Source organism: Toxotes jaculatrix, chromosome 22 (assembly GCF_017976425.1).
Source record: "Toxotes jaculatrix isolate fToxJac2 chromosome 22, fToxJac2.pri, whole genome shotgun sequence".
NCBI classification, from domain to species: Eukaryota; Metazoa; Chordata; class Actinopteri; family Toxotidae; genus Toxotes; species Toxotes jaculatrix.
In genome coordinates this window covers 6,533,543-6,554,950 of record NC_054415.1, presented here as the reverse complement: position 1 = coordinate 6,554,950, position 21,408 = coordinate 6,533,543, and the positions used below count along the sequence as shown (strand labels likewise).

Genomic DNA, 21,408 nt, shown 5'->3' with positions numbered 1-21,408 from the left:
ATACCCATAGACCTCATTCTGCAGGCTGGTTGATTGCTCAACTCCTGCCTGACTGTGTTGCGATAAAATATCCCCCGTGTGCAGGTGAATGTTTGTAAATGCAAGAGGACGCATGAGCCAAGAAAAAAGAGAGAGCATAATGCCCAGGGATGTGTGTCTGTTTGTGTTTCTGTCCTTTGTATTTAGCTGTCCCTCTATCTAAATTGCCTGCAGATTCAAAAATGGACCAAATAACTCCCCTTTGGACAGCAGGGGGTGCTAATGAGGAGCACTGACAGTCAGAGACATCTGTCTGTTCACATGCTGCACATTTTGTCCTGACCTTTTTTCTTTGGCAGACCAATATTATTTTCAGGCTCTGCCCACCACTCCTATTCATCTTTGCTTTTCCTATTAAACTGTTAAGAAGTCAGTGACTGCAGTAAAATTTGAGCCCAGTGACCTTACCCATTACACATATATAGTCATGCCAGCCAGTGCCAACGTATTACAGCATGCCTTATTGTGCAAAAAAATAGAGCCAAATGCCCCACAAGCATGCATCTGGTGCCCTCGGCTGTCCTACCCATTAGCTCCAGAGGTAGCAGAGAGGGCAAAGTGTGAGCTGTAAATCTCCTGTGGGTTCAATCGGAGGAAAGAATTAATAGTCTGCTTCAGTCTGCAGCACATGGCAGGTAACAGAAGAGCTACAGAGAGCCTCGAAAATTAAGGCCTTGTTTAGACTGCAGGCCCAGCCTTGCCTTTATTGGCATATCGAGATTGTTTCTGGACTTATTTTACACATGAAATGCAATTTTTGCAAATCAATTTTTCAAACCAGGACTTAAAAAACAAGATAGAATTGTTTATTAGAGAGCTTTAGAGGTGCTCGTGGTTGGACTTTGTTACCTTTGGATACAGCCAGGTTAGCTGTTTCCTCCTCTTTCCAATCTATGTACTAAGATAAGCTACACCATCTGTGGACTGCTCCTTTAAACAGTCACTTACTCAGTAAATATGTGGCTATTGTTGTATGGTGTAGCAACACTACTTGTATTCCTTGAAGTTTAATAAGTCTAATATTGTAGCTCATACAAATCTTTCTTCTGATGTTATTTCAGGCAAGACAGGGTACCTCCACTATGAAAAATCCCCTGGGGTTAAACACTTAAAAATATAGACAGTTCATAACAGTTTTCCAGCTGTTACGTCAAATCTTTGATGATTAAATCTCAGAGCTCCACTCAAACACAACCATGATTGCCTGTGCTCAGCTTGGTGCCATATTGTACATCTGGGTTTGCGGCTGGTGCCAGATCATCCTCGTCCGTTTAACTTAATTCACCCAACAAGCAAGTACAGCAAATAAATAAATAACTGCAGGAGCGAGAAATTCACATAGAGAAAGGTATTAAAGGAGAAAAATAGGAAAGTGTATTGCATTTATCCTGCACCCCTGCCCTATCTACCACCCCTGCACACACTGAACCAGGTAGAGATCTAATGGGTACAGGTTGTTCCCCACTGTTCCAGTGAAGGGACATTAGGTGTCCTGGGCATGGGTGACACTGTCAGGTGCAGCGTACATCACTGAGTAGAGTCCTTGTCCTGACAGCTTGCCGACAGCCTCACGACGGTAGATCAGCAAGGAAATGAGAGGAGAGGAGGAGGAGGAGGTGGTGGAGGAGGAGAGGATGCGAAAAACTGCTGACAAGGCGACCTGCTCTGCTGTCGCCTCGCTCACTGTAATGAGAGACGGGGATGGCGGCGAGGACAATGAGGGGGAGTGAAGGAAGAAAGGAAGGAGCGTGGTCGAGGTTTAGATTAGAGAATGAAGAAAAAAGACGGAGGGAGCAGTGAGATTTAATGATGTAGACACTTGTTTCCATCTGGTAAAAGAGATATTGTCTTCCATTAGTGTAATATATATTACTGTTTCAAGTACGTGTGGTCAGTATTAAAAATGAAACCAAATATTTATGAGAACAGAGACTAAAAATTAGCTTTTGTGTTTCCTCATTACACTAAAATAAATGACCCACCTACAGACCACTGAATGCTGATGAAAGGAAATGTTTCATCCCTTTTTTACTATGTCATGCTTTTGTTCGCAGTGTGCAGCCATCACCATGACTTAAACGGTGTGTGTGTGTTTTTTTTTTTTTTTTTTTTTTTTTTGTGGTGAGTCATCCTTGCAGTGTGTGTGTCAGGCTCTGTCATTCCTTGTCAGCTCTGGCCTTGTTTTGAAGAGGTGATGGGTGGTCAGAATGAGTTACTTGTTAAAGCAGACCAGCGGTGCCAGTCCAACACTGAAACTCTGCTGTTATGTTGAGCAGAACCATCCAGGAACGTTCAAGATGACGACGCCTCATGAAACCTTGGACAAAAAGAAAGAAAAAGAAGCGTCAGTGACTCCTGATTGTTCAAAGCTAATGTGGTTTGTCCTTGCAGAACTTAGATTTGACCTTTTAATATAAAAGGCATTGTGAAGTCAGATCTGTTATTGCGCCTTTGTTGCAGACCGGGTGTCCTTCTCTCTTCTTTCACCCCATTTGGTAACCATAAAACGCACCATTAGTTTGCTTCTACAGTAGCCCGCTAAGCCCATTTTGAGATAAACCTGCTTTGACATTGCCAAACAGTCTGGTGGCTCTCTAAAGGCCCACATCACCTCCAAAGAGGACCAATGTCAAAGAAAAAAAACATGAAGGTCCACACAGGCATGGACGGGCTCTCACTCTGGAAGAAAAACCTTTCACATTTCCCTGAGATCTAATTGAATTTTCCCCTGCTCTTATCGGCCCTCGTGATGGGATAGCATCTCACCACTTTCTGGTGGAGAGTCAATAGAAACACAATACTGGCCGCTGCCTGGCTTAACTTTATTTTTTGCCATAGAATAAACATGGTGAAACTTTTTTTTTTTTTTTTTTAACCTTCCCTTGAAAGCAATTTCACCGATGAGGGGAGACTGATTTGGAGTATAGGAGTGTTTGTGTGTGTCTGAGAACAGCGACAGATAATGGAGAGTGTGCCAAAGAGTGAATAGTGTGCCTGATGGCAGACCATGCCTCTCCTGCCTCGGCTCCGTCGTTACAATAAACAACCTGCTCTCTGTAGCGTCAAGCGTTGGTGACAAAATAAACCCTGTTGGAGGGGGAATAAATAACTTCACTTGGTAAATCTGTGCACATAATCTTGGAGATTGTCTTCTCCAGAATAACTCACAGCTTTTGCTGTTTGTTCAAACAGTTAACATGACCTGTGTTTACATTCACTGCCAACCAAGGCTGTTAGCAGTTTGATGTTCTTGCAGGAAATAAAAGGCTTAGGAAGCTGAAGCAGTGATGGGCATATGGTATTTTAGATTGATGGCCACTATTATCCGTTGATTTTGGTCTTCTTTCAACAGAAGGTTTTATTTTTGTAACCTCAGAGGACTAGTGTGACATTGTGCGAAACTCCATTTGCTTTCTTGCCAAGAAAGAAATGGAACTGCAAGAAGATCAGTACCACTAAATATGTGTGTGTGTGTGGGGGGGGGGCAACTTATAGTTTATTTATCAAATATGTGTGCGTGTTTGTCTCATGGTCCCCCCACATGATTGTTTGACAAGTCTTGAGCCCCTACTCTGTTTGGTTGCAGTAAGTATCCAACTGTGTTGTGCTGACTGTGTATGAGTGTGAGTGTGTGTGTGTGTGTGTGTGTGTGTGTGTGTGTGTGTGTGTGTGTGTGTGTGTGTGTGTGTGTGTGTGTTTACGAGCATTGAATCCCACTCCGGTGTAATACACTGAAGAGCTTACAAAGTGTTTTATCAGATGCCAAATGTGCTGTCTTGTCCCTTTATCTCCTCGTCAAACATGGATCAAACAGATAATCCTGTATGTACAGGGTAGCTTTCACCCTGACAATGTTATATATACCTCCTTCACCGACAGAAAGGTGTGTGTATGTGTGTGTGTGATCATCAACACGCTTTTAAGGTTGTTGAAGGTGAATTGCAGTGTAGGATGGTGGATTGATGTTTTCAATTTCTGTTATATTGGCACTATTTTAAAATCACATCACAACACTGCAGAGTGCAGTATAAATGCCTTAAACTATATCAGATGATTTAATCGTGAATATCACACAGCAAATTCAACATAAGCTCCTTGCTTTTGTCTTACATTTGTGCTTTTCTCTTAAAATCTACCATAATCTGTCCACATCCTCAAGTACATCGCTGCAGTTGATATTTCATTTCAGTTTGTCAGCCCTTACATCATTTCTGTCTAACTCATTTTGGAACTTTGTGTATTTCCATTCCCTGCACTTGTCTGTCCTCTGTTTGTTTTGCCTATTATCTCTCAGACAATCTGTTTCAGTACTGTATTGATAGTCCTCTGAAAACTCATCTTTATCCTCCATACAGCAAAGTCATTCCTCAACACCAGGGATATTTCTCACTCGCAGCATCTTGTTTGGTGTTAATATTTTGGCTGTCGCACCACCACACTGAGCAGTTTCATTTTCATTTCATTTTCACTTTCCATGACATGGAGCCTTTTTGTTTCATTCAGGAATCTGTCTTTTCTGCTCCGGAGAAGGCTTCATCCTCTCTCTGTCCCACTCTGAAATATTACAGCGAGTCCATGGATATTCTTAAGCAACTTTCAGCTCCCAACATAAATTCAGACACTCATTCCCTCTCTCCTCCTGGATGTAATGAAAGTCTGGATTTATCTCCATGTCAGCAGCTGCCTCTGATTCCCCTGGATTGTTTGACATCTCCCTGCCATTCATAGAACCGGTCTGTGGGTATTTGTTTTCTGTCAACCAGGCCGTGTAATGCACACAGTTCATTTCTTTGTTCCCCTGTCCTTCCATCTTTCCATCCTGGTAAAGGTTTACCAGCTTGAGATAAGCAGCTTTACTCTTCTTCCTCTTTGTTAACTCTTTATCTGTTGTCTATTCTCCATCACTGCTGTGCCGCGGGCCTTTTTTTCTTCTTTATTTTAACTGAGATACACTTAACTGACCCTTCACAAAACCCCATCCCTGTTAGCTACTCTTGCTATGCTGTCAGATTTTCTGTTGTGGCACGGTACATATGCAGCTCACAGCAGTAATACTGACAGATTTATTACTCGAAATTATGGTTTATTTTTAAACAATGTGTCTTCGATTTCACACAGAGGTAAACAAAAGCAGGCCTCTAGTTTCTGGCCAACAACCACAGATTTTGTCAGCTGCAATGACTGGAGCTAGCAGATTTTATCAGCTGTTGCTTGCAAGTGTCACCTCAGCTTCAAGCCTGGGTGTTTCATACTCAGAAGACAGATTTTGAATGGAGCCTGTAATTCCAAAAATATCACTAAGAGCTCAAGCACAAAAAAAAAAAAAAAAAACAAAAAAAAAAAACGGCTTGCATAAACACTTAATCAGAATAAACCAGCTAATTCCAAGAGAAATTTCATCACTTTTGAAAGTGCAATAGCTATCTGTTCACGCTCACCCACATGACTTGGAGTAGCCCCCGGGAGATCACGGTGGGTGCCGTGGGTGGCTCGTCTTCTACCATTTAATAAATGTATGAGTAATAAAAGAGTCACCTCAGTAGAAAGCACAGAAGTGTTAATAGTTCAGAGTTCAATCTTTGTTGAAACTGACTGTGGGGCATGTAACTGAACACTGTGGAATTTTTCATTTAGGTTTAACCACGTCACTATCTCACATCATCCTTCCTCTGTCTCTCCCTCCTATCTATCTGATGTATTTTCCACGGATATGCTCATACACAACGGTGAATAATCACATAAAGCGTACATCCAGTCTTCAAACTTAAATACTGCAGGAGCACAGATGGGCAGCATCCCCTTAACTTTTCAGAAGCGAGCTCAAATTTACAGTTAAGTCACCTCGTCATTTCACAGCAGTGGCTTTTTGAACTCATTTGTTTCACTTAAACGTTTCTATTCTAACCTTCTTCAGCATGCAGCCAACGTGAAACGGAGGCTGTCAAAGTGAGGCTGACAACCTGCACTTTGATCAAAACCACCGTGCAGGGAATTACAATGAATCAAATACTATACGAGCCGAACCATCTGACACTCATGATATTACCCCTTTGCCTTCCTGAAATTAACACAGTGGTGGTAGGGACTATTATTTCTTTCTGTCTCTTTAGACTCACTTAGACAGCTGGCAGAGTTCCATTACTTCTGCAGTGTCATCTTTTATTATCACATTCAGCATAAAACGTATAATAAATACTTGTAGAAACAGTTGCAGTTTCATAGCATAATAGCTGGAATAGCTGTAAAGTTTTGTTTAATACCTTCTGTATATTTTAAAAGAATTGTTAGCCTTTCTATAGATATGTGTTCTATGTTGCATAAAAGAGCCAAATTCAAACAAGAGATTTGTGCATCTGGAAACTCCCTGAAGATATTGTCAAGTATGTGAAAAAGGAAGACAGCCAAAGGAAGAAACACAGTTATTTCCCCCTGACGAGCCACATAATAAGCAATTAGCTTGCGAAATCATCAGGGTAGGGGGACGTCTCCATTGTTTGTTCCATTCACAACGAGGCGAAGCAGCAGCTGAATCCTTGCTGGAGGCATTGTTGTTTTTGAACACACCCTTTCTTTTCTGCCTCTCTGTCAGGCTCCCATAAAAAGCTACTTTTGCCATGAGGTATAAAAATAGCATTGTGATTCTTACGTGTAACAAGATGTGAATAAGAAGCAGGAAAAAAGACAAAGGACAATGACAATGACGATCTAAGGCAGGCTTTAGGCACCGGACTCACTGTACGTGGCATGGTTAGGTTTTCCTCAGCAGGCAGTACTCAAGCAAAACAACCACTAGTGAGCCTGCTTTCCAGATTCACAATTCAGGGTTTTGTAGGAAACGCTGAGCAAACCATGTTGAACTCCTCTTATATTACTTCTGTGCAGATGGTGTGGAACTGGTCATATGAACTGGACCTGAATTCATGAATCTGATGACTTTGGATTTGACAAAATCTAAAAAGACTGGAGACTGGAGTTTGACAGAAATGAGTTGTGACTTCATTTGGACTTTAGCCTTTGGACCTGATTTGGACGACTTGAAATTCTCCCTAAGTCCCTAAAAAAATGTGCAGCCAAGCAGCTCTTCCTTTTCCTGTCAGCACATACACGGTACATCCAACGGCAGCCAATCACATTGGTAGGGAAAGGCGTGTTTGATAGTGTACCCCAGCAGACGGACAGCAGAGGATACCTTGGATTATCACGTTAGGATGAAGACTGTGCTGCAACAAGCAAAACATTCAGGTTCATCCAACACTTGGGTCTGAACTGAAATATCTTAACATTTTGTACAGATATTCATGGTCCTCAGACAATGTATCCTCATGACATGGCATCAGTTTCCTTATCTACAAAATACATTTGGTGAGCCAAAATAAAATATTTTTACAAGGACAGGTTGATACCCAACTCCACCAGATTTATAGCTGACATTCTGTGACACTGAAGGATGTTGTGTCTTTTTCCATCCCTGAATCAAATAGTTCTGCCAATGAGTGCTGTCCCTTGTATATATCTGTATACTTGCAGTGTGTCAACCATACATCTACGATGCATTTTTTTTAAGCTACTGTCTCTCTCTCTTCTTCTCTCTGCCTCTTGCTGTCTCTCTCTCCATTTTACCCACATCCTGGGGCAACGGCGTTTGAAGAGATTGAATTTAAAATCCTGTCTGCATATTTCACAAGCCCAACCTGATTTTCTACCTTGCGCTCTGTTGTTGCTGGATAGATGCTTCATTGACATCACATGAGAATGCCTGTGGTTATACTGGTCTGTGTGTATATATTTACAACACTGTATGTGCAAGCAGTTTGTCCTCCACTTTCAGGTGAATATCTTCGTTCAATCTTAAAATTCAAGATGATAAATAAAAACCTACCCTTTTTACAGCAAGAGACAAGAAACTGTTTCTGCTGTGTCTTTATTTCTAGTCTCACCTCAACCTGCTCACCCTCTGATACTGATCACTGGCCCTCCATAAAAGAAACGAGTGCCTGCATGGGATTTTAACAAGAGCCAAATGCTGATTCTCTGCTTTTCAGAGACATAAGCCAGTCGACATTGATCTCAGTCCCCTACAGTCGACTCCTGGTGCTCAGAATATATAGATTACATATAAAAATACAGAATTACAAACTGCCTCTCTTTTATCCCAGGTTTCTTCTCCTCTCTTTGCCTGCTTCTTGTTAAATAGTGCTATTTATGTGCTATGTCGTCCCGCCCAAGTGAGCGCGGTATTGATTGGCATCTCCATAACCAATCCATCATTTCAAGATTGATCACACGAGGCGAGCAGAAAGCACAAAGAGGATACAACATGCCATGCATCACTGCATGTCTAGTCAAGGTGAATTTCATAGGGTAATGTAGCCATGTTTAGTATAGTAGCATCTATGCATATTTTTTTGTTTATTTAGTGTCCTTTTAAATAGGGCTTTATTCTAATTCTGCTGATAAGAGGAGGGATCCTTCCATTTTGGACCATTTCCCAAAATAATTAGAACATTTCTATGTTTGTTTCACAATGACCTTTCCCCTTGCATGCTTTAAACCAAGCCTAGTGCAGAAACTTGAACTTTTTTCCTTGGGGGAAGAAAAAACAGCACACACACTGTTCACCATGTGACTCATCCAGAGCCTGTCTCATGATTTAAACATATCATGGTTATATTTGTTAACCCTTCTACGCTAAAGCTTCTGTCGATGTTGCCAGGAATGTGCTGCCGTGCGGCTCTCTGGAGACTGTGCAGTCCGCACAAAGCATGTGAAATGGTTCCTCAGTCCCTGTCTGGACATTATTGTTTGCTTTTAAACAAGAGGACGTCTCTTATGGGAGTGATTGTGCTGCAAATGTGTGTGCGTGACTGATGTATGTTTCCATTTGAACACGAAAAACAAAGACTCAAAGACAGGACGTATGGCTTTTCATTTGTTGCCCTAGGCAGGCTCAGATGGATATGTTTGATTCCAGAGAGATACTGAGCTGTATATTTTAGGTTTTTATCCCACGGCTATGGGTGATTATTTTTCTTTTCTTTACAGTTCCCCATTGTCATGATCCAGCTCAAAAGAACGACAGAATGTAGAGACCACACATGGCTCTTTAAAGTAAAATTAATGCATTCAAGAAAGCCACATTCAGTATCAGCAACCAAGAGAAGAAACAGACTGGCTGCTCAACTACCTGTATATATAGGTGAGCAGTCACAGGTGTTAGCCATTACTTCTAACGAGCCACACCCTGCATCCCATCAACCAAATAAACAGGAATGTCCTGCAATGTCCTGGAATGTGCTTTGGTGTGAGTTGGTCTGATTAGGATTTCAGTGATGCATTTTCTCTGTGCCTCTGTCACCCTCACGCTCTTCCTCATCTCCTCATCCTTGTACTGCAACACACACATCTCATAACCACAGAGTCATACCACATCTCCCAGCAGACAGTTCACTCTCCTTACTCACACTCAAGGGTCTCTCACTGTAGCCCCGACCTCTCACACCATCATATTGTATTTTAAAAGTCACACAAAATAAGTGGAAGTCAGTGGAGCATCCCGTCCTGAACTACCGTAAATACGTGTTCACAAGGAGGTTAACAAGGGGTGAGGTCATAGATGAGAGAGAGAGAGAGAGAGAGAGAGAGAGAGAGAGAGAGAGAGAGAGAGAAGGGGGGAATTATTGTCTGTACTCTTTGATAGCTAACAATGAAGAAAAATGACTCGACTTGACCTGGTGATTAAAGAGGGCTGTTCTTTTTGATGCTAATTTGCTCGAAGCTGACATCATGCATTTTAATAGCTGGTGTTTCTTTATCAGGGGCGAGAACTTTTTAAATGAGCTGGAATGAAAATGATTTGCAGCCTGAAAAGAAATGGTGACGGTGCAAAACGGAACGTGTGTCACTCTGTCAGAGAAGCTGAGTTTTATTATATCTGAATTTATCTTGTGGCTTTGAAATTCAAAAGAGATTGAAGTTTTTTTTTTTTTCTTTTTTAACCTATGGCTTTTTTCTCGGACTGTCAAGAGGGATTGGTTCCTTGTTAAGGGAAATAATGCAGCATTATAACATCTTTGAAGTAAAGAAAACACACAAATATTCAATATCTGAGGTTTTGAATATCTTCACAGATATTCAAAACCTCAAGTTTTCATCTGACATCTTTGCTTCCGTGGTCCCCCTCCCAGTCTTAATCCCCTGCTCTGCACGAGGCACTAAGTCATGTTTTTCCCTCTTGCAGAGACTGTGATGAATTTCAAATACTCTCGGGTGATGTATTCAGCAAACTCACCCCATATATTACCCTCCCCATGCATCGGAAGAAAGAAATATGCTTATTTATGCTGAGGCTTGTGCACTCCAGTCTGCCCTTGTGTTCTGCCTGATGAACTGATTAATTCTCTACGAGGGCTATGAGGAGCAGATATAGGGGAAGCGGGAAGGGATGAAGGATTTAGCGTAAGTGACGAGGCGAATGATTCCTGCTGAGTTTAAAAGAGATGATTTTGAGAGGCAGAGAATAGAAAGCAGAGTGGAATACCAATTTTTCAATATAAATCATACTACTATAGGGGGAAAAAACATAAGATCCATGCATAACATTGAAAGAATACTACTTTGTCGAGCAAGAAATCCTAGCAGCGAGCAGCTTCTTCAGGGATCTCACTGGCTGTGACTTCTGCTGATGCAGTTTTCCTCACGTAATGCCCTCTTCAGCAACTCCTTGGCTGCAGTCCACCAGAGGATAGACCCTTTGAACCCTGTTGGTCACACGGCCCGATGTCTCATCACTGCTGCTGCACACCTCCACAGTGGTGATGCAGCAAAAGCTGTGCGATCAAGGTTAATGAAAGTCAAAGCAGCCCACAGCATCTGAGTTCACAGTGAGAACATAATCAGTGGACCTCCTGTGTAAAGATAGTAGTCTTTGTGTTTGATCTCCTAACCCACACGCTGTGCAACAGACGCTCAGTGAGTGTAGTCAGCACTGGGACTGGATATTATCAGTATTTTATCCTCCTGTCTCCTGCAGCTCCTGGTCATGGTCATGAAAACATGCTTTTAATCAACTTTTTATTTTATTTATCTGTTTAGATTTCTGACACATAACCATCATGGTGTAAAGCTGAAGCCTAAGCAGTTGATGTAGTTCCACTAATGGCTGCTGGATAACAGCTCCAAAAAACTCTACTTTTGAGAAGAGGAAACAAAAACAAATTTGGTCAAAAATAATGTGTCCTTCTTTATTTATTTATTTTATTTGCAAATTTATGGTTTCAACGAATAACCAAAATGTTGGTGAATGGTAAACCCAAGTCCTAGGCTTCAAAACACCCCTTTAGAAACCTGCGGCTGACGGCAGAGCTGCTACTTCCATGTTTTCCTTTGATGCTTCATGGCAGGAGAACTGAGTGATGTCTTTGTTGCTGTGACATTTCTACAACAGAAGTAATGGATAAGACTGAAGAGAATGCAGCATATCCAAAATGCATCTCCTTGATCTTCTTTTGCTGGGACTCAGAAATGGAGCACAAATGCTTCTGAGCCACTCAGGAGGCTTTTTAGAGAGAAACTAAGATGGTTACAGGACTGAAAGAATTTAAGAGAGAGATACTGGTGAAGGCTTTGATTCTAAGAAAAACAAGATTTCTTCATCATGGTTATTGTCTGATTTATCTTGTGACTCTCTGGAGGGGGCCCGGCCCCCTCGCAGGGAATCACAGGGCTAAAATGCTCAACTGTACGTAAAGCAATTTAAACTAGCTCCACCTCAACCAGCTACTGTAGTACAGTAAAACGCTGCAGAAACATTGATGCACCAGTATTAAGAAGCTAAAAATGTCATATATAATATCAGTCCCATGGGCCATTTTTATGCAGAGCAAGTACTTTTGATATTTTAAATAACTTTTGCTGATAAGGACTTTTACTTAATTAAGTACTCTTACATTATTGTAATGGTACTTGTATTGCACTATGTTTAAACTCATACAGAGAAAAAAGATCAAAAACATTAAAAAAAAAATCCATACACACTGTACTCATCGCAAATTTAGTATGTGTTGCATCCTTGTAAAGCTGCAGAATGACTCACATGAGTCTAACAGATTCAAAGGCTACATGTATGGAAATTTTGTGCTGCCACAAGCAGGATGAATCCTATTCTCTCTTGCATCCTGATTCAAGTTAATATTTATAGATTTTTTTGCCTGTCATTACATTTGTAGCATGTGCTTTATTGCAGATTAGAAGTATTAGAGGCTAAAAACTGGGCTGCAGGTTCCTCCTAATAGATTCCTCACAAGCCATGGACTGGAATCATACTTGGGGCATTTGCTTTACAGGTCTGGTATTGTTAGTTGTTCTCCAGCTGATAAACAACATAAATAACACACACCACCAAACTGACAGTCCTGGACTCATGTCATACTGTAGTACCAGCCCGTTAGAGCAGGACACGTCAGCAGACATAATTATATTCTGGATGGAACGCATGGAGGCCACCTCGCTCATCCGTCTCAAAACTGACGTATGGAAAAATGAGAGGAGAGAGAGGCAGCATCCAGAGCTTGTCTACGCCTCGTCAGTCTTGTTGACACCTGGAACCACTCAATCTCCTTAGCTGGTGGAGGACAGAGTGGCAGGAAGGCACTGTGTGTGTGTGAGAGAGAGTGAGAAAGACAGTTGGACACAGAGGAGGACAGGAAGCTTGACAAAATGGATGAAAGGAATGAGGATGAGAGAAGTTGAAATATGCCGAGAGAGTGTGAGTGACAGACTTTGAGGTTGGAGAAAAGTGAAGCCATTGTCAGTGAGCTGATGCACACATGCTATACCTAAACACACACACACACACACACGTGTGATATGTTATCAGTGAGTGCATTCATATTACGTGCTCATTTATTTATGTGTCCCCTTGCAAATAATCCCCTTTGAACACCATATTCACTGTGTGTAGAACTTGTTTTTGGTCCCTTTATCAGAATTTGACTTAAATCCAGCTGCATGTAGCCTATTGGATGTCAGATTATCTCTCACTATAACAAGTGCTCCTGCAAAATGCAAATAGGAAAGACTACATTTAGATTCACAACAATGAGCGGAAACATTGTGAGCAGAGACGGCTGGCTACTGAGCAACTCGCTTCCTAAAAAAGCCTTCTGTTTTTCCAGGCAGGTCTATTTTTTCCACACAAGCAAAAGCTCACCTGCAGCCGGGTGCAGAAGCAGCCGACTTTATTTCTCTATTCATTATTCATTACTCATATAAGCTCTATTTTAGAAGAAGCAGACCCAGCTATATCCCCGCTAAAGATACTTTCTCCTCAAGCTTATGTGCTGCCATGTGTGGTGAAAATGAGAAGTGAGCATCCTGTGAAGGAAGGGGAAGCAGACAGGATTTTTCTGTGCTCAAATCTGTTTGAATCTTTTTTCAGATTTAAGGCTGTGTACACATACACACCCTCACAACACACTCTGGGTTAGAACAGGAAAAAGGCAGATCTATAGACTGATACACACGCACTTTCATATAAGACAGCAAATTCTTATTCACAAATACATGCATTGGGCGGGTATGTAGAGGTTATATTTCCTCCCCTTGTTGACTCTTTTCACTTGTCTCTGCAACTATGGCAAATACGCAGATTTATGCTGTTTAGACTAAAAGTTTGTTGTCGCTGTGAAGCCTCCTTTTCCTCTGGGGAGAATCATAACGATTTACTTCTGCGGCACTCTGCCATGGCAGACTGAATGTCCTGATTTTATGCTCACTGACTCCAGTCTTATCACCGTATCCAATAAGAAGGGGGGGAAAAACTCTTATCTTAATCTGGTTAATAACATGCCCAGCTGTTATCACAACCACTGTCAACTAGTGTGTAAACCTGGCTCGGATCCAAAGGATCTTTCAGGAAAATCTGCTGATACTTAACATGTTGCCCTTACAATACGTATGTATTCGCGAAACAGAACAACTGTGACAATAATGGCACAGAAACATAAGCAGAATTTGGCATTATATGTGAAAATTAAGATAGATGTAGTTCTAAGACCTTGATTTATTTTGTGCATATAACTATCATGCACAAATAAATCTGCTTTGTACACATGACAAAAGTGACACACATAGTTGTGACAGAAGCTTGAGAGAGAAGTTCAAACCCAACTTACTTTATCACCTCGGAGCAGCTGGTCAACCACAGCACAAAGTGGGTGTGAATATTGGATTGTTGGTGTTGAAAAGTTACAGTAATGATCCCGTTCAATGGGTTTCCGAAGCCGTTCAAACACTTACAGACCATACAGATCTGCTAACATGGCAATAGACTCTTAATCTTTTTCTTATGGCCGTCAGCTGATAAGTGGGAAAGGAGAATATTGCAAACGGTTTGCAAGATGCCGTCAAACTAGAGAAGAAATTGACAGTCAAACACGTCAATAGATCAAGAGGCTCCCAAACAGATCCACAAACAGCTGACGTTTGTTGTCTCTAAAGATTCAGACTAGAAAAGATTTTGCAGTCCTCTTGCGTTGTTGATACACTGTTAAGGGCTTGCCTTACCGAAATCATGCTTCACATTCTTTCATTGCAGGATCTATAGGTAATTAAAGAAATAAACAGAGCATGACATGTTTTCATGTTTTGGTTGAAAGATATACAGGCAACTCAAACCACATGTCTTGCACTGAAAACTACAACAAAAGGAAAAAGACTTATTAAAGAAAGTGGAGAGAATGGAGAGGGTCTAGCTGGTCTTCAGAAACAGATCAAACCAAAACACTGCAACAAAGACACACACCTCCCCCTTTGTGTTTCATGTTGTTGTGATTACACCATAAAAAGCTGCCACTGCCCACACTAACACTCATACACGCAACAATTCACACATATACAAGCACACATTCAGTCTAAAAGACAGGTATTTGTATTAGTGCATGACTGTCCACCATGTCTTTGTGTGTGTGTGTGTGCGTGTGTGTGTGTGTGTGTCACTATGGGCTGTCAACTTTCTTGTTTTTTCACGTTTTCTCCTCTGAAGATTTTGCTGAAATAAATAATCGCTTTTGATTTTTTTTTCTCGCTCTTGTTCACTGTGGTTTTGTTAGCTGTTCTGTGCTGTATATTTTCCTCGTTTTCAGTGTCTGTCAGTGTCTAGACAGACGAGAGGCAGACAAAACAGAGCAGGTAGAGAGGTGAACTGGCCCTGCACACAGCTCGTAGCAGAGTGAGTGAGATCATACAAAAAAAGAGTCAACTTCTTACCACTAACCCAGGCAGCCTGGAGGCTGGAGGTCAGAGCTCACCACGGAAGCAGCAGCAACCTCACTCTGCATTTTCTCCTCCTTTCTGCAGCGATGACCTTTCTCCAGACTCGTCTATGGGGGAGGAAGGGAAGGGAGGAGAGGGGGAGCTGCAGAGTGAGGCCCAGTCACAGCCACAGCCACAGCCAGAACCAGAACCAGAACCACAGCCTCAGCAACAGCAGGAAGAGACTCAGCCACAGATTCAACCACCACAGCCACAGCCCCAGTCTGAGCCCCAACCACAGACTCAACCTCAGCCCCAGCCCGAAAACAAACCTCAGCCGCAACCTGAACCCAAACCCCAGCCTGTGCCGGAGCCAGAGCTGGAACCTCAGCCTCAGCCCCAAGTCGAGGCGCCGAGTGAGGAAATACCACAAGATACCCCTAAAGCCCCTTCGCCATGCAGAGAGGAACAGACAGTGCGGGAGCAAGACAATCAAAAGTCGGAAGAAGTTGTGGAGGCAAAGAGAAAGCAAGAGGGAGAGGAGGCCGGGCAGCGTGAGGGTGAGGCAGCTCAGGAGGAAGAGGAGGAGGAAGGGGGAGGAGCTAAAGGAGGTGGGGCAGGGAGGAGAGCCAGCTTGCACCACACGGCCTCGCCCTTGAGGGTGCAGCGCAACGGGGCCGGCTCGCACTCCGCCACCTCCGACTATGAGCTCTCGCTTGACCTCAAAAATAAGCAGGTAGGGTTGTGTTGGGGATGGGCGGGGTGTTGGTGTGTTGTTTGGGTGAGGGGAGGGGGAGGGCGAAACAGTACAGTATCTTGGCTTGTGTGTTTTGTACGTCTTGTGGTCTGACATGTTTGTGATGTTAAGATTTCTGTCCAAGGAGGAGGACGTTTGGGTTGAAGGAAAAGCTGAAGTTCGATGAGATTTCTATTTATTTATTCATATATTTGTTGTTGTTGTTGTTGTTGTTGTATTGATCCCTATTGGCTCTTTTGGACTACCCAAACTGTATCTAATTCCTTTTCTTCATTATCATAAACCATCATCATCATTGCCATGTCATCATTTCATCAGCATCCTCACTTGGTTTCACCAAATTTGGATTGTGAAAGTATGTTTTCTGGGCAGCTGCTGTGTTGTAATTTTCTGAGAATAGAGCAACTCATGTACACAAGGTTCAGGGCACTGTGTATTTACACATACACACATCAGGATAATATCAGCACAATGTACAAACAAGTTGCGTTTGTATCTGCATGAATGAAAATAATAATCTGTCTTTTCTTTGCTGCTATATAATACTCACTGGATGATGAAAAGCTGCCATTTCCATGGAGAATAAAAGCATGTGACCTGTTATCTCTTTTCATCTTATTATAGCCAGTTAAACTGATTATGTCCGAAACTGATGTGTCCATGAACTGTGACTGTATTCGTGCGTGTGTCTTCATGTTCTCATGTCTGTGTTCTTATCATGCTGTTCATCAGGGCCTCGGAAAATCATCCGCATTACATTATCGTCTCCATTGCAAGAACCATCGAACATTCGTCATCCATTTTCATTTCCATCCATCTAACCAACATTCTTCAGTCCATGGATCTTCAATCAGGTAAGGCAGCAGAGCCTGGGTCCAGCTTGTGGGGCTCCTCACATGCTCCTGTTTTCTGCAACTGCAATTTTTTATAATGGATTAGTGGTTCAAAGGGGCACAGCACTGGGTTTACACATTCGGCTCATTTTATTCCTCTGCTGCCTCAATTTTAACAGTGTTTTTAAAAACTTGTTCCTTGTGAGTTCCCCAACTTCATGAGAGTGCAATGCTAAACTGTCATTTTCAAGCAGAAATGCCAAACTTTTCTGATTCCAGCTCATTAACTGTATGGATTTCTCTGTTTTGTAACATTATAAATTGACTTTTTTTTGCATCACGGTAAAACAAGACATTGAAGGACGTTGCCTTGAGCTCTGGGAAACTGTAACAGGCATTTTTTCACTATTTTAAGACATTTAATACACCAAACAATTTTGGTCAAATTAATCGACAATAGAAGCAATCATGCAGCCCTAAATGAAATAACTGCACATCATGTGGGTATTTTTTCTTAGAAACCTCAAAGCTCATGGATTAATTGCTTTCTATATAAGGCACAAATGTTGCTGACCTCCCTCCCTCAAGTCTTAACTTCCATTACTGTCAGGTGCAGTGTGGCACGCTTGACCACGCTTAATCAATAACCCAGAGCAATCAGTAAACATAGTTGCCCTAATGTTAAGTGTTTCTCTGCCTCAGGGCACCAACCACAAACTGTGAAGCTAAATTTATTCAGAAGTGACGCAGTCCGTGTAATTTGGATTGTGTCATTCTGTGTCGATATTTGTTTAAATTCAGTGAAGGAGAAGAACATACAAAACTGTGAAATGAGATACAAAAGCATTAGGGTGGATGTTTCCTAAAATCCATCTTCCAAGCAGCAAACCTCTGAAATTTATGTATCGGAGTGAGATGGCTGCTTTACTTCACTCTGTCGGCTCCAGTTTCACTCAGTTGTGACTTCATTTCCTCACTCATCACTTCCCTATTCGAGATTCAAGGTTCTTTTAACCTCGGCTCCTAACACGTGTCTCTCTCTCACCTCCATTTTCACTCTTTTAATCTCACATCTGAAAGTCCCCCTCTTTCGCTATCTCCCCTGTCAACGATGCTGGAGATACGCGATCAGCTAGATTGATCTTCTGTCTGTACAGCTGGGGATGCAGCAGCTTGATGGATCAACAGATCAATGTCAGGGTAATTGGATCTGCAGGGCGATACCTTGATTGCTAGGGAAGAACCTCATGATGAAGTATTTGAGCTTTAACTCACTTCAGCTTGAGAGTTAAACTCCCAGAAACCCCTTAGTTTTTTTTTCTAAACTGGTTTAAATTTAGATCATCATTAAATTTAAATAATGTCTTAAATTGGAATGCTGGTAAATCTTTGCATTAACATTTTGTTCTTATGCCACAGGGCATCACGATGAATCCACTGGCTGGTTTATGTGCTCTACTTTCAATGCTACCACCTTTACTGCAGTGGCACAGTTGAACCAAACGCATTATTACTGTTAAAGCAGAGATGTTTGGCTTGTTCATGATCTGCAGTTATTGAGCCTCAAAGCAATTGTGTAAAATAGGTCATGACACAGTCTTTGGGAAATAATAACAATAAGATACCACTTCTGTCTAACTATCACACTGTGATAAAGTGATGGGAAAATACTGTCACGTAATTAAACCCAGGAGGAATACATAAATTGATAAAAATCTGAAATACATGATAGTCTTTTTTTTTCAAAGACACCTAATCATCTGTAGTTGTTTTTAAATTTTTTGTTTTTAAAAATATATATTATTAAAATATTTATTTTATCTGCATTTCACAGCAGCATTAAATAGTTTTTGCAGGATCTCCAATTTGTCTGTGAAAAATGTGAAATCCTTAGCATAAGTTATATGTGGGATTAAAATGACAATCAAGATTTGTACTGTAGTGAATAAATGAGGAAAGGACAGTTTTGAGAGTTTATTTGTAGATTTTCTGAACAAGAAGCACAACAATGGTGTCCTACGGCTGAAACGACGTCAAAGTTCAGACAAATGACATCACTGACAAATGCCACATTAATACACTGAAGTTTCCTTTAAACTCAGTGAAAGTAAATCAGTGTTTCACAGACTCATTTGCTATCTGCACTTTGGTTTGCTTGGAGTCTATTTAAGCTCTCTCAACCAGAGCCTAAGGAACACATCACTGTGTGGTTTTTCCTTGTGTATAAAACACAGATAAATTAGTTAAAAAGTTCTCCATCAGACGGAGAGGCCTTGGAAAAGTAAGTAATTGATGCAGACTGCAAAGCCTTTTGTTTTGCAGGATGATGAAATGATAGGTGATGAGACCTGACTTTGAACGACTGCTCCTACTCCGTAATTGCTGCTAATCTCTGCTTGAGTAATTTAAGTGCCCATGAATCAAAAGGCATTTATCTCCTCAAAGTGGGACATTCAACAGTGAAAAGTTAAATCTGGCAGCTTGTACTCACTCTTAATTAGACTGAAATGTGCAAGCGGCATGCAAGAAATATCAGAGACAGCCCGGGTTAGGGTTCAGATCTTCTTTTCTGTTATACATTAAGAAATTCAATGTGTTTAGTAGCTTGTCTTAAAACCACTGATGTAAAAAAAAAAAAAAAAAAAAAGGGCATGGATTAGCAAACGTGATGACATTTTTCGATCGGTTGCTGCTGAGAACAGTAAAAATGGATTACTCTGACGAGACTAGTTTTTTTTTTCTTTGAGACCAGTCAATTTGATCCTATTTTTTCATTAATTCTAACTTTATTCTGCGTCAGAATTAGTTTCGAAGTAACTACTGACTTTTTCCGGTCACTGACTTTGGTCAAGGATGCATCAGCTGTATGGATCTCCATCCTCTGATGATATCAAGTCTTTATTTTCTGGTTTATTGTCATCCTCATTTTGTAATACTGTCAGCATTAGTGCCCCAGTTTTGCTGTTATATAATCAGCTCATTAATCATGCAGATGTTTCTGTGCTGTAAGACAGTGTGCATGAGCATGAAAGCTAATATCTTGATCTATTTATGGCAAAAAGTACAAATTAATATAGAAGGCAGTATTTAATCTCAGTATGTCTGGTAGTGATTTTTCTGTCAAATTGTGTAGTAATCACATTATTGTTTGACACAGTAAACTGGTATTCTGAAAGAATAGTTCACAAATACTATACTTTAAAAAATAATGAATAATCATATTTGTTTTCTTGCCGAGAGATTCGCACTCTCATCTCTGGTAAAACTCTAGCCAGCAGCCGACCAGCTTGGCTAGGATCAAACACCAGAAATGGGGAAACAGAGCCTTACGTCCCATAAAACCACAACTTGTTATTTCTACATTTTGGTTTTTGTACAGATTAAACTAACAAGATCTTAGATCATGTTAGAAAAGAGCTTTAGAGGTGCTCGTGATGGAGCTTTGTTACTTTCAAACCAAGCTAAACTACATGCACTCAAATCAAGCTATGCTACACACAGTGTAATCTTCTGGTAGTAATCTAGAAGAGGTGAAAATACAAGCTTTCCCATAACAAATTTAGTTTTACAAATTAGGCATTTGATCTCAGGTTTCTATTACAATGTGATCATCACCTCAAATTTCTCTCATGTTAAATCCCCTTTTTGTGGCTGTATAGCCTTCAGGAGATTTAGAAACTTATGTCCTGGTTTTAAATTTTTTTATGTCCCTTTCATCCTCCCTTATCTATCCTTTTTTTTTCTCAGTGCTAACTTGCCTCAAACTTTGAGTTAAATCTCTCATCATATACTCCACTTTTTTCATCACACACTGCTGTGTCGTACCACTTTGCACTGGTTTGTTTTCCACCCCCCTCATTCAAAGGGGAACATGAGGTCAGCGTAGTGCTGATCTGCCTGTCAAAATCGATTTAGAGACCTTGGTGAAACAGAGCAGTGCCATCACCGTTCTCTCAAACCACTGCATCTCCAGAATAATCTCTCTCCATCAGCGCTTAGTGAAGTGATCAGAGGTAGAACTGACAGTCGGCTAATGGGGTGGATTTTCAGCAGTGCCACTCTTGGCGCAGTCATCCGTCTCCCCGCCTCTTTCTATATCTTACCTTCTCCCCAACACCCTGAGCCACTCGATTTCTTGTGTCTTCACTGCTTTGCTCATTCATCTTTTTTGCTGTTTCTTTGTCCTTCCCTTTCTCTGCATGTGCAGATGTTACAGTGGTCAAGTGTGCCGGTATCAAACTTTCATGCTATGATTATTGTGGCTATAAATATCCCGGTAAACAACATTAAAGTGGTAACCATAGTCAAAACTCTCCTTGCAAGCCTGGCATCAAATCCTGTTTACTTTCCTTATGTTCTTTTTCTTCTTTGCCATGCTTCTTTCCTCCATCCATCATGTCCCAGCTCATCATGGTGGCTGTAATTCCATCTGAATGGCAAAGTGTATCAGATACACACTCTGATGAAGAAAGCAACGTGACCCAAATGCTTTATTCATCATCCCCGACCCGGCTTACACAGAAGGCAAAA

At 41.3% G+C, this 21,408-nt stretch overlaps 1 protein-coding gene across 1 annotated transcript in view; it reads left to right on the top strand.

The window, feature by feature from the left end:
• The window catches only part of iqsec3a (IQ motif and Sec7 domain ArfGEF 3a), an 80,418-nt gene that overhangs the window by 26,489 nt on the left and 32,521 nt on the right, over positions 1–21,408 (top strand). Inside the window, exon 3 of the mRNA XM_041030208.1 lies at positions 15,394–16,024. Within this exon, the coding sequence (XP_040886142.1) occupies positions 15,394–16,024 (631 nt within the window). The remainder of the gene's footprint in view (positions 1–15,393; positions 16,025–21,408) is intronic.